At 47.4% G+C, this 14,580-nt stretch overlaps 1 protein-coding gene across 3 annotated transcripts in view; it reads left to right on the top strand.

The window, feature by feature from the left end:
* rab27b (RAB27B, member RAS oncogene family) overlaps window positions 1–14,580 on the top strand; it is a 211,585-nt gene that overhangs the window by 180,590 nt on the left and 16,415 nt on the right. For all 3 annotated transcript variants that reach the window (XM_038790529.1, XM_038790527.1, XM_038790526.1), the window contains exons 3-4: window positions 10,432–10,511; window positions 13,376–13,479. In XM_038790529.1, coding sequence (XP_038646457.1) covers window positions 10,432–10,511; window positions 13,376–13,479 — 184 coding nt within the window. The remainder of the gene's footprint in view (window positions 1–10,431; window positions 10,512–13,375; window positions 13,480–14,580) is intronic.

The raw sequence follows: 14,580 nt of genomic DNA on the forward strand, positions 1-14,580 counted from the left end.
GCTCTAAAAATTGAAATTATGAAGTGTATTAAGTTGCTTTCTGCCTTGTATCTTTATAACTGGGAGGAAATTATTTGTTGTTTCTTGAAAAGTTAACAGAGAGGGTTGATGAGGGAAATGCTGTTGATGTGGCATACATGGACTTCGAAAAGGCATTCAATACAATACCACACAATAGACTTCTGGGTAAGGTTACAGCTCAGGGAATATAAGGGGCAGTGGTAAAATGGATGCAAAATAGGCTGAGTGACAGGAAACAAAGAGCAATGGTAAATGGATGCTTTTCGGGCCGGAGGAGAGTTTATAGTGGAGTTCCCCAGTGATCAGTGATGGGGGCCTTGCTCTTCCTGATATAAATTAATGACCTAAACCTTGATCCACAGTTTCAACATTGTAAATTATTCAAAACCTGGAAGCATTGTGTTCTGTGAGGGGGATAATGTAGAACTTCAAAGGACACAGACATAGTGGAATAGGCGGACAAGTGATAGTTGAAGATCAATGGGGAGAAGTGTGAAATAATTAATTTTGGTAGGAAGAATATGGGGCGAAATTCTCCTCTACCCGACGGGTGGGGGGGCCCCGGCGTAGCGGAGTGGCGCCAACCACTCTGGCTATGGGCCTCCCCAAAGGTGCGGAATTCACCGCACCTTTAGGGGCTAGGCCTGCGCCGGAGTGGCTCCCGCTCCGCCGATGGCGCCAAAACTGGTGCCAATGGCCTTTGGCGCTACGCCGCCCGGCATCGGGGCTGGCCAAAAGGCCTTCACTGGTCCGCACATGCACCGGAGCATCAGCAGCTGCTGACGTCACCACCGGCGCATGCGCGGTGGAGGGGGTCTCTTCCGCCTCCGACGTGGTGGAGGCCGTGGCAGCGGTGGAAGAAAAAGAGTGCCCCCACGGCACTGGACCGCCCGCCGATCGGTGAGCCCCGATCGCGGGCCAGGTCACCGTGAGGGCACCCCCCAGGGTCCGATCGCCCCGCATCCCCCCTGGACCCCGGGGGCCCACTCGCGCCGCCAATCCCGCCGGCACTGATGTGGTTTAAACCACGTCAGCGGGATTGGCCTGTCAGTGGCGGGACTTCGGCCCATCGCGGGCCGGAGAATCGCCACAGGGGGCACGCCGATCGGTGGGGCGTGATTCCCGCTCCTGCCGATTCCCGGGTGGCGGAGAATTCCGGCCACGGCGGGGGCGTGATTTACTCCGGCCCCGGGCGTTTCCCCGACCCTGCGGGGGGGTCAGAGAATTCCGCCCATGGAGAGACTCTGGTCAATTTAATCTCTGGCTCCAAAAAACTTTCTGGTCTTGCAAAACCAGATTCTTTTAAAAGCATGACTACTACAGTCAAACAGACTTAAACCCAGGCTTTTGATCCTTAAATTGCCAAATGGTTACAATCCAATATATCGTAATATCCTGCATCCGATACTCCTCCCTGCTTAAATATAATGAACCAGCAATATAAACAGATGGCTTCATTTTTCCAAAGCCTTTCAAGTCTAAACATTTCTGATGATTAAACGCAACTTTTACATTTTATTTTTTTTTATAAATGTTTTTATTCAGTTTTCGTATTTTATATTGAACAAATTACAAATTGTTAGGAGAGAGAAAAAAAAAACAAACAAAAACAAACACGCAAAAATTAACACACATATTTACAGGTAAGCATCTTCGTAGTAGTAACTGCGCCCCCCCCCCCCCCCTCCCCCCCTCAACATGTTTATTTAGCTTGGTTTTGGGCCTTAGCTAGCCATCGAACCCCCGTAACGAACCTGTAGCCCCCCCCCACCCCCCCCCTCCCGCTACCTTCCCCCGACTATTCTTCCTCTTGTACATTGGCCACAAATAGGTCCCGGAACAGTCGCATGAATGGCTCCCACGTTCTGTGGAAGCCGTCGTCCGACCCTCGGATGGCAAATTTGATTTTCTCCATTTGGAGAGATTCCGAGAGGTCGGACAGCCAGTCCGCAGCTCTGGGCGGTGCTGCTGACCGCCAGCCAAACAGGATTCTACGGCGGGCGATCAGGGAGGCAAAGGCAAGGGCGTCCGCCCTCCTCCCCAGGAATAGATCTGGCTGTTCTGAAACCCCGAAGACCGCCACTATCGGGCATGGCTCCACCCTCACTCCCACCACTTTGGACATTACCTCGAAGAAGGCTGTCCAGTACTCCACGAGTCTGGGGCAGGACCAGAACATGTGGGCGTGGTTGGCCGGGCCTCTTTGGCACCGTTCACATCTGTCTTCCACCTCCGGGAAGAACCTACTCATACGGGTTCTTGTTAAGTGGGCTCTATGTACCACTTTTAGTTGCGTCAGGCTGAGCCTTGCGCACGTGGAGGTGGAGTTGACCCTATGCAGTGCTTCGCTCCAGAGTCCCCACCCGATCTCCATCCCCAGGTCGTCCTCCCATTTCCTCCTTGTTGCGTCCAGTACGGTGTCGTCCCTATCTACCAGTCGGTCATACATGTCACTACAGTTCCCTTTCTCTAGGATACTTGCGTCCAGTAGGTCTTCCAGTAGTGTCTGTCGTGGCGGTTGTGGGTACGTCCTTGTCTCCTTTCGTAGGAAGTTTTTGAGCTGCAGGTACCGTAGCTCGTTCCCCCCAGCTAGCTGAAATTTCTCTGTCAGTTCGTCCAGTGTTGCGATCCTGTCGTCCGTGTACAGGTCCCTGACTGACAGTGTCCCCCCGTCCTGCCTCCACCTTTTGAAGGTGGCGTCGGTCAGTGCTGGTTTGAACCTATGGTTGTTGCAGATGGGAGCCCTGTTCGACATTTTGGTCAGGCCAAGTTGCTGCCGCAGTTGGTTCCAGGATTGGAGGGTGGCTGTCACCACTGGGCTGCTGGAGTGTTTTTTGGGTGGGGATGGGAGTGCTGCCGTGGCGAGGGCCCGGAGGGAGGTTCCCATGCAGGAGGCCTCCTCCGCACGCACCCACTCAGCTTCTGGCTCCTGGATCCATCCCCTTACTCGCTCGGCTGTTGCTGCCCAGTGGTAGAATTGTAGATTCGGGAGGGCTAACCCTCCCCTGGTTTTTGTTTTTTGTAAGACCTTCTTTGGGATCCTAGCATTTTTACCCCCCCATACGAACGCCATGATGAGTTTGTCCAGCGCTTTGAAAAAGGCCTTGGGGATGTAGATCGGAATGGATCTAAACAGGAAGAGGAACCTGGGCAGTACGTTCATTTTGATCGTCTGAACTCTCCCCGCGAGGGAGAGCGGGAGTGTGTTCCATCTTTGCAGGTCCTTTTTAACTTCCTCCGTCAGGCTGGTGAGGTTCCATTTGTGGATCCCTTTCCAGTCATGGGCTATTTGGATCCCCAGGTAGCGGAATTTATGTCGGGCTTGTTTGAACGGCAGCCCCTTTAGTGCTGCCCCCCCCCCTTGCGGGTGTAATGGGAAGATCTCACTTTTGCTCATGTTGAGTTTGTAGCCCGAGAAGGCTCCAAACTCTTTCAGGAGCGCGATGATTCCGTCCATGCTGCTTTGTGGGTCCGAGATATAGAGGAGCAGATCATCCGCATAGAGTGAGACTCTGTGCTCTCTACCTCCCCTTCGGATCCCCCTCCAATTTTTTGCTGCCCTGAGCGCGATTGCTAGCGGTTCGATTGCTAGTGCGAACAGCAGCGGGGACAGTGGGCATCCTTGTCTGGTGCCCCTGTGCAGCTGGAAGTATTGGGAGTTGGTATTGTTGGTCTGTACACTCGCCATGGGAGCGTTGTACAGGAGCTTTACCCAAGCGGTGAACCCTGTTCCAAGCCCGAACCGCTCCAGTACCTCTATGAGGTATTTCCATTCGACTCTGTCGAAGGCCTTTTCTGCGTCCAGGGAGACGATCACCTCCTGTGTTCTCTCCCCGGAGGGGGTCATTATCACGTTCAGCAGGCGCCTGATGTTCGCGGTCAGCTGTCTACCTTTGACAAAGCCCGTCTGGTCCTCTGTGACCACCTCAGGTACACAGTCTTCTAGCCTTTTGGCTAGGATTTTGGCCAGTATTTTGGCGTCTGCGTTCAGCAGAGATATGGGTCTGTATGACCCACATTCCGTTGGGTCTTTGTCTTTCTTAGGTATCAGCGAGATTGAGGCCTGTGCTAACGTGGGTGGCAACGTGCCCCTAGCTAGCGAGTCTGTGAACATCTCCCGCATGTGCGGGGCCAGCGCTGTCGCAAATTTTTTGTAGAAGTCCGCCGGGAATCCGTCCGGTCCCGGCGCCTTCCCCGCCTGCATGGAGCTAATGCTCTCCATGATCTCTCCCAGTGCTAGTGGTGCTTCCAGATCCCGTTTTCTGCCCTCTCCCACAACTGGTATGTTCAGTCAACTTTTACATTTTAAACATGCAAACGCAAACATGAGCATCGCCTTTCCTTTCCACCTTCGAAAATGTCACTCTACTCCATGGATGGGCAAACTACGGCCCGCAGGCCGCATGCGGCCCGCCAAGGGTCTTTATGCGGCCCACCAAGATCAAGTCATTAAAAAAAATTTTTTTTTTAAATTTCTTTTTTTTAAATTTTAAGGTGGGGGGGGGGGGAGGGGCTGTTGGGTTACTGGTATAGGGTGGATACGTTGACTTGAGTAGGGTGATCATTGCTCGGCACAACATGTGTTTCATATGAAGTTTCTACTTTAAAATATTAATTAATGAAAATTAATTGCGTTTTTTTTCTTTAAAAACCTTTTATTTTGGCTATTTTAAATATTAATTATTTTACTTAATATACTATGCGGCCCTTTAAAATTGTGAATTTCTGAATGTGGCCCTTGCACGGAAAAGTTTGCCCACACCTGCTCTACTCACACTTGACATTCATTTTTTTTTTTCTTTTTTTTTTAATTTTAGATTATCCAATTATCTTTTTTTTCTATTAAGGGGCAATTTAGCGTGGCCAATCCACCTACTCTGCACATTTTTGGTTTGTGGGGGCAAAACCCACGCAGACACGGGGAGAATGTGCAAACTCCACACGGACAGTGACCCAGAGCCGGGATCGAACCTGTGACCTCAGCGCCGTGAGGCGGTTGTGCTAACCACTAGGCCACCGTGCTGCCCTACACTTCACATTCATGATAAAGCATCAGCAATCACATTTTCACTTCCTGCTGTATGCAGGGTTTTTAATTTAAATCAGTGTAACCATTTGGCAATTTAAGGATTAAAAGCCTGGGTTTAAGTCAGTTTGACTGTAGTAGCCATGCTTTTAAAAGAATCTGGTTTTGCAAGACCAGAAAGTTTTATGGAGCCAGAGATGAAATTGACCAGAGTCTCTCCATGGGCGGAATTCTCCGACCCCCCGCAGGGTGGGGGAAACGCTCGGGGCGGCATAAATCATCTGAACATCTGAACAGTCTTGCATTTTAATTTTTAAACTTGCCCAAAAACTTTAATGAATTGGTCTGTATATACAATTGTCTCTGATGAATTGTTACCAACATCAATGTCACAATGTTGTAACACCAATACCAAACTCAATGTCTCCTTCTCGATGCTCGAATATGTCTTTTGATGAATATTTATTTTCCAAGAAAAATACCCGATAGGTCTTTCGATTCTTGTCATCTCCTTGCAGCAGTACAACACCAGCACCAACATCACTCGCATCACTTGCCACCTTAAATTGCTTGGCATAATTAGATATAATCAACACTGGTGCAGATTATTGAATTTCTCCTGACATTCCGACGTCCGCTGAAATTTTTAGTTTTTTTCAGAAGTTCCGTTGGTGGAGCAACCACGCTGCTGAAATTTGTGCCAAACTTCATTTGGAAACCTCTAGAACATAGAACAGTACAGCACAGAACAGGCCCTTCGGCCCTCAATGTTGTGCCGAGCCATGATCACCCTACTCAAACCCACGTATCCACCCTATACCCGTAACCCAACAACCTCCCCCTCAACCTTACTTTTTTTTATTAGGACACTACGGGCAATTTAGCATGGCCAATCCACCGAACCATGCCCAGAAATCCCAGAACCTCTCTCCATGTTGATGGTATTGGAAACTTTCCAATAGCTTTTGTTTTCACATATCATTGAGCCATCCGACCATGTTCAACTGTATGGCCTAAGACTGTGACTTAAGCTTTTGCAAATTCACTTTTCGCCAAATTTACTACAAATCCAGCTTCCTTTAGTTGATCGAATAATTATTTTAAATGCTCCAAATGCTCCTTCCACGTTTGAGTGAACACCACCAAATCATCAATGTACACTGCACAATTGTTTAGTCCAGAAATGACCTGTTGGTAAATCTTTGGAATTTTCCTGGCGCATTCTTCATTCCAAATGGCATGACTTTAAACTGATACAGATGATTTGGCGTCACCAAAGCTGAAACTTCCTTCGCCCTGTCTGATAATGATACTTGGCAGTATCCTTTAAGCAAGTCAAGTTTGGCAATAAAATTCACTCGCCCCGCCTTTTCAACACAATCTCCCAAACAAGGAATATGATACAAGTCAGACTTTGTAACTACATTGACCGTTCTGTAGTCCATAGACAATGGTTGCGTTCCATCCGGTTTTGATACCATGACAATCAGTGAGGTCTAATCGGTGAACTTCAGTTTGATGATATCATCCTTACGCATCCTGTCAATCTCCTTTTGTATCTGTGCGAACTTTAGTGGATTGAGACTGAATAGATGTTGTTTAATGGGAACAGCATTTCCTACATCTACATCATGTATAATTACTTTTGTACTTCCCAATTCATTCCCACATACAGCTCTATGTGACTGTAATAACGCTTTTAGGTCATTTGATTTTCCTCTGGAACATTGCTCAATAAATTACCCCCATTTCTTAATACTTCCTCATTATCCAATTTAATTTTAGGAACGTCAAATTCAGAATCATCTGGATTTATCTCTTCTCCCTGAGTTACAACGACTAACACTTCCGCCTTCTTTCCTTCTCTGTCAAAAGTCTGCCAAGGCATGACTTTTCCCCCCCGGGCTTTACTTTTCAGGATGACCCAGCGGGACCATTTACAAGGTCCCCGTTTGTCAATGGGGGAAAATCCTAACGGTGGGGGGCACAGTACAGCAGGGAAGCCCACTAATGACAGGTGAATATATGGATTGGGGTTCCTGATCTTTTTTGATGGGAACCCCATTATGTAATTGGCATGGGGTGAGGAAATGGCAACGGGAAATCCCGGCAGCGCAAAACCATTTGGGGACTCCCATTGGATTCTCCGTGCTCACCGCCTTCCCCGGCCACCAAAAATGGGGTGGAGATTCCTAACCATAGTCTAAGGTTACCGTGATTTTGGCAAAGGTGAATCTGCTTTCTTGAAATTCTTTTTTGAATGGGTTCATGGGATGCTGGTGTCACTGGTAAGAATAGTGGGCGAGATTCTCCGCACTCCCGACAGTGTGGAGAATAGCGTGGCTCGTAAAATTTTACGGCCACGCTGTTCCGACGCCCTCCCGCTATTCTCCCCCCCCCACGCCCAACTCCCGACACGAATCGCTGCCGCCGTTTTTTTACGGCCGGCAGCGATTCACAGCTGATAGATGGGCCGAGTTCCCAGCCCTTTACGGCTGTTTTTACGAACGGCAAACACACCTGGTCTGGCCGTTCGTAAAAACGGCCGTAAACACTCGCATTTTATAACCATGGCACCGATTGGCACGGCAGTACCACGGCCGTGCCAAGGGTGCCATGGGCCCGCGATCGGTGGGCACCGATCGCGGGCAGTGGGCCCGATGCCTGCGCACTATTTGTCCTTCCGCCGCCCCGCAGTATCCATTCGCGGGGCGGCTGAGGGGCATCCCGGCCCGCGCATGCGCAGGTTTCGCGCAAATACGCGATGACGTCATCCGCGCATGCGCGGGTTGGAGTCTTCCAATCCGCGCATGCGCGGCTGACGTCATATGACGCGTCAGCCGGCGCTAACTCGGGCAAGCGGGCTTAACGAAATTCGTTAAGCCCGTGATGCCGGAGCTTACGGCGTCGGGCTGCTAGCCCCGACCGGGTCCAGAATCGGTTCCCGGTCGGGAAGGGGGGGGCTGGCGTCAAACCCGCCCGGATTTGACGCCAGCCTTACGATTTCTCCCCATATGGGAGAATCTCGCCCAGTATTTATTGCTCATCCCTAATTAACCTTGAAAAGGTGGATTAAGCTGCCTTCTTGATCCATACCAGTCCTTAAGGCGCAGGTACACCCACAGTGCTGTTAGGGAGAGAGTTCCAGGAATTTGAGCCAGCCACAGTGAAGGAACGGCGATATGTTTCCAATTAGGATTGTAGCTAACTTGCAGGTGTTGGTGTTCTCATTGTTACTTCTGCCTTTGAGGTGATAGTGGTTGAGATTTTGGAAGGTACTGTTGAAGGAGCTTTGGTGAGTTGCTGCAGTGGGTTTTGTAGATGGTACACATTGTGCGTTGGTGGTGGACGGAATGAATGTCTAAATTGGTGGATGGGGTAGCAATCCTACAGATTGCTTTCTCCTGGATGGTGTTGAGCCACTTGAAAAATGATAGAAAGCAATAATTGTATGATCTCTTTCCTGATTTTCAGCCTGTCAAAGTAGAAATATATGGAAGAGGGGGAGTGGTTCTTCAGATCTCTAAATAAAATGTTGACTCATGGATTAGAAACTAATGGATACAGATTGCGATTTGTTGCTGTAATCTGGTGAAGGATGTTATAGAAACATAGAAACTAGCAGCGGGAGTAGGCCATTTGGCCCTGCGAGCCTGCTCCACCATTCACTAACCTTGGCTGATTCTCAATCTCAATGCCATATTCCCGCTTTCTCCCCATAACCCTTGTGCCATTAAAGTATAAAAAATATCTTGAATACATTCAGTGACTTGGCCTTCACAGCCTTCAGTAGAACAGTAGAACAGTACAGCACAGAACAGGCCCTTCGGCCCTCGATGTTGTGCCGAGCAATGATCACCCTACTCAAACCCACGTATCCACCCTATACCCGTAACCCAACAACCCCCCATTAACCTTACTTTTTAGGACACTACGGGCAATTTAACATGGCCAATCCACCTAACCCGCACATCTTTGGACTGTGGGAGGAAACCGGAGCACCCGGAGGAAACCCACGCACACACGGGGAGGACGTGCAGACTCCGCACAGACAGTGACCCAGCCGGGAATCGAACCTGGGACCCTGGAGCTGTGAAGCATTTATGCTAACCACTATGCTACCGTGCTGCCCTGAATCTGTGGCATGAAAATTCCACAGCTTCATTACTATTTAGAGTGAAGGAATTTTTCCTCATCTTAGTCCTGAATGGTCTACCTGGTATCCTGTGACTGTGTCCCCGGTTCTAGATTCCCCAATCAGGGAAAACATCCTCCCTATTTCTAGTCTGTCCATCCCTGATATATTTCATCCCTTTATATATTTCAATCAGACCTTCTGTCATCCTTCTAAACTCCAGGGAATAGAGTCCCAGTCAAACCAACCTCCCCTCATAGGACTGTCCCATCAACCCCGGTATCATTCCAGTGGCAAGTTTATCCTCTTGCAATGAAGGCCGACATACCATTCTCAGTTGCTTGCAGCACCTGCCTCTTTGACTTTCATTGACTGGTGTACAAGGATGCCCAGATCCCTTTGTACATTCACACTTCCCAATATATCACCATTTCAATAGTACTGTTCCTTACTGTTTTTCACACTGAAATATATAACGTTACATTTAGCCACATTTATTTCATCTGCCATGTGTTTGCCCACCCACTCAACTTGTCTAAATCACCTTGAAGCCTCCTTGCATCCTCCTCATAGCTCACAATTCCATCCAGTTTTGTATTGCTAGCAAACTTGGGAATGTTATATTTTGTTCCCTCATCCAGGTCATTTATATCGTGAACAACTGATCATTGATCCCTGGCAAAACCTCACTAGTTACTACCTGCTATCCGAAAAGACCTATTTGTTCCCACTCTCTGTTCCCTGTCTGTCAACTAATTCTCAATACATGGCAATACATTATGACCCTGTCATGAACCCCATCACTACCGCTAGAAACCTGAACAATCCCTGTTGTACACATCTTATTAGAACATACCTAGCAAGTTGCATGTGCCGAATATCCTGCTGGTGGGGAATGACAAAAAAATGAGCCAAGTTGGCCAACCTGGTGTGGAGGGAGGGACAATTTTAAGGGTGTGGGCTGTGGGAGTGAGAATGCGTTGCAGGAGCCTCCAGCGTGCCAGAATATCTTTCTGGATCCATGGTGTTTATCACCCTGTTTTCCAGTGTAAATGGAGCAAGTAGCCATAGGAGATCTGTCCATGGTGTCACTGCCTCGTTACTGCAAAATCTTGAGATCTGCTATGTGTAATTAATGGATTTAATAAACCTACTAATATTACCTGATCAAAGGCTGTAATACCTATTGTCCTGCTGCAAGCCATCTTTGACAGGCAAGATTGCTAACCTGATTGTATTCATGTTTTAGGAGCACCATGGTGGAGGCGCAAATGGTAAAAACCCTTTAACAATTCATCTCCAACTATGGGATACAGCTGGGCAGGAAAGGTAATGTTATATATGCTGTCAATGAACAGTCAATGTAAGTTAAAGCAGTTTTTATGATATACTGAACAATGGCAGACTTAATTTTCTCCTGCTGGTCTCATTGTGTTCTACTTAAAGAGGCACTGGCTTTTTGAAACAAATGTACAGCAAGAAATTTTTTATTAGGAGAGAGAAAAAACATGTACTGTTTCATGAGGTGGATTTTAACTGCCAGTAGATTCCCGATGGAATTCCTGATTTCAATTTGCTTCCTACCTGCCTGGAGCAGTGTATGACCATAGCGAATCTAACCCCTACATTTCGTGTTGTTGGTAGATTTTATATGGCCCACTTGATTGCAAGGTCCAGATCAGTAACTATATACGATTTATAAAAACTTTGTTAGTCTGGACGTACTCAGCAGGTCTGATGAAAGATAATTGACGGGAATCGTAGCAAGCGGATGGATAACGTGGTAGACCAGCGAAATGTCCGTTGACGTCGTCTGGGAATCTTCAGTCCCAGGGCATGATGGACCGGAAATTCCCGCCTCTTAAATCTTTTTCTCTCCATAGACACTGCCTGTACTTCTGGTATTTTCTGTTTTAATTTCAGATTTTCAGCCTGCCCCGTATTTTGTTTTTGTACTCATTTCGTTCGTTAATTAATTAATATGATAGATTTCAAATGTGTTTTATTCATTTGTAACTGTTAACAAACATTTAGCAGGATGCTCCCATCCCCTCTTCTGTTGTGTTTTTAAATGATCGACATGGAAATGTAGTATTTAACATCACTATAAATGCTAGAGACAATGCTTTCAGTGTTGCCAATCAGATCATGTAAAGTCCTTACCCTGAGCCTAAATACATTTTCAACATATCCATCAGTTTTAAATTATTCATTTATTTGAAGCAAGAGCTTAACATATATTTGGGCAGTTTCTTTTTGGTTGGCAAGATAAATATATGTTGTATAGATGTTTTATCATTCAGAATTGCATTATAATGTACAAAATTCCGTCTACTCTCCTTCCTGTCATTTCCTTTTGCCGTGAGACAAGGCCTCTGCCCAAATACTGACATTCTCCTCCTGCTGGAAGGCAGTCAACACCTGAGGGAAATGGTGCTTTAAGTGCAAAAATATTGGCTGGAATTTTCACACAGACAGAGAGGCTCTCCGTCTGGCCGAAGAGGCCCGCATTTAGAAGCCCTGACCCCAAACCCAGCCGCACGGTGGCGCAGTGAGTAGCGCTGCTGCCTCACGGCGCCGAGGTCCCAGGTTCGATCCCGGCTCTGGGTAACATTCTCCTCATGTTTTTCAACGGGGCTGTTTACTGGGCTAAATCGCTGGCTTTGAAAGCAGACCAAGGAGGCCAGCAGCACGGTTTGATTCCCGTAACAACCTCCCCGAACAGGCGCCGTAATATGGCGACTAGGGGTTTTTCACGGTAACTTCATTGAAGCCTACTCGTGACAATAAGCGATTTTCATTTCATTTTCATTTTCATTTAAATGCAAATTACTGCGGATGCTGGAATTTGAAACCAAAAGAGAAAATGCTGGAAAATCTCAGCAGGTCTGGCAGCATCTGTAGGGAGAGAAAAGAGCTAACGTTTCGAGTCCAGAAAGGGTCATTCAACCTTTCACACGTCTGCTAGTTTTTGTAAAGGAATGGCCCAGTTAGTCCTGTTCCCCTTGTCCTTTCCCAAGACCCTTCCAAGTTCTTACTTTGTATGGCCGAGTACTTGCCCACCGTAAAAAAAATAAGTCACCCAGCCACCTGCGCCCATGCCCATTCTGGGCACCCATAGCCAATTAAGCTTGGAAATGCTTTGCTCACCTTCTTGACCCACAGATGGTGTCTGCTGTCTGTTCTTTCCATGTTTTCCAGTGCTTAGTAAAGAGAAATGCTGGAGGCATGTCTCACAGCATTCTGCTGGCGGTGCAGGGCCTGATAGAACAGGAAACATCGGCTCTCTAGAGATTGGGAAAGGACGCCCCAATCTTAATAAAATAAAAATGAAAAAAAATTTGCCCCCAACAGACATGGAGACCCCCCTACACAGATCCCCCGGTACATGAGGATTCCCCCCACATGGACCTGGGCAGGAACCTTGTTATGTCACAGCCGTTGGGGAGTGTGAAGGGATGTGATGGAGCGTGGGCAACATTTTTGTTTTTCAGCTCTCGTGGAATTTTGCGCCCACGGTGCCCTTTGTGTCACTCCAAACGCAGGCCCAATTTTTTTTGGTTTTATCTATGGAGTCTCAGAAAATGTGAAGGGAAGAAATAGCTTTGATTATCACCCTTAAATGGAGGATATAAGTTATCCCACAAGAAACAAAAATCTTCATTGTTAAAGAAAATAATTTCATACTGAATGTCAAGATGATGAGGGCAGCACGGTAGCATAGTGGCTAGCACTGTGGCTTCACAGTGCCTGGGTTCCAGGTTCGATTCCCTGCTGGGTCACTGTCTGTGCGGAGTCTGCACGTTGTCCCCGCGTCTGCATGGGTTTCCTCCGGGTGCTCCGGTCTCCTCCCACAGTCCAAAGACGTGCAGGTTAAGTGGATTGGCCATGCTAAATTGCCCTTAGTGTCCAAAAAAGGTTAGGAGGGATTATTGGGTTAGGGGAATAGGGTGGATGTGAGGGCTTAAGTGGGTTGGGGCAGATTCAATAGGCTGAATGGCCTCCTTCTGCACTGTATGTTCTATGTATGTAACTCAATGATGCGCAAAAATATAAAATTCATTTATTGACTTGCGAACCAAAAATTCTTAACGAGATATTCCACTGTGACAGGGCATAATGATAGTTGGTAGGAGACTGACTACTTGATTTATGCATTTTTAAATTGCATTGCTTTCATTTTATTCCTGTAGGTTTCGGAGCCTCACCACAGCCTTTTTCAGAGATGCAATGGGATTTTTATTGATCTTTGATTTAACGAGTCAACAGAGTTTTCTGAATGTGAGAAACTGGATAAGTAAGTGATGATAGTAATTCAGTTGTAATTGAAGCATTCTTTTGAGAGGTGGAGCTTTTATTGAGAACTAACATGAACATGAATAAACCTGTTTTTCTGCATTGGAAAGTTTCGACAAAAAAACGTATGCATACTCAGCAGTGTTGCGTTTACACAAGGCTTTCAGGTAATCTGAAATTTGTGACACTTTATTTGTTGGAAAGCCTAATAGTTCACTTGTCTGAACTTGGCATCTGTTATAACCTTCATGGGAGCCACAGGAACGACCTGATTGATTTCTCCATGGGGCCCATGGAGTAAGAGTTCCCCTTCTGAGGGGCGGAGTCCAAACAGCAGTCTCGTTAATTCTCCGAGATAAAACCCGGCCCAGGAAGGAGCCGGCATCTCAGGGTGGTCCCCGCTGGGACTTGGACTGTTGCTTAGTTACTGTATTTCCTCCCTGTGAGTAGGAAATAAACTACTTTTGACTCACCTTTTTGGGGCTCCTCATTGACTACAATAGCATTAGTCAATCTACGTTCACAGTGTGATGTGCCATTAGAAACAAGATATGATTCTGGCAGAGGCGAATTTGATTTGTCGAACTTGTAATGAATTTACAGCTGGAAAGTTAAATGTGTGTGTGCTCTGGGAATATGAAAACGTGTGAGAGCTACAATAGCAGAATGGAGAGATTTTTGACTTTTAGTTAAAGAAACATTAACATAGAACAGTACAGCACAGAACAGGCCCTTCGGCCCTCGATGTTGTGCCGAGCAATGATCACCCTACTCAAACCCACGTATCCACCCTATACCCGTAACCCAACCACCCACCCCCCCCCCAACCTTACTTTTTTAGGACACTAAGGGCAATTTATCATGGCCAATCCACCTAACCCGCACATCTTTGGACTGTGGGAGGAAACCGGAGCACCCGGAGGAAACCCACGCACACACGGGGAGGACGTGCAGACTCCGCACAGACAGTGACCCAGCCGGGAATCGAACCTGGGAACCTGGAGCTGTGAAGCATTTATGCTAACCACCATGCTACCGTGCTGCCCCGCTGGAATTCTCTGGCTGTTCGGATTCCCTGTTCCCGCCGGCAGCAGACCCTTGC

The sequence above is a fragment of the Scyliorhinus canicula genome, chromosome 3 (assembly GCF_902713615.1).
Source record: "Scyliorhinus canicula chromosome 3, sScyCan1.1, whole genome shotgun sequence".
Taxonomy (NCBI): Eukaryota; Metazoa; Chordata; class Chondrichthyes; order Carcharhiniformes; family Scyliorhinidae; genus Scyliorhinus; species Scyliorhinus canicula.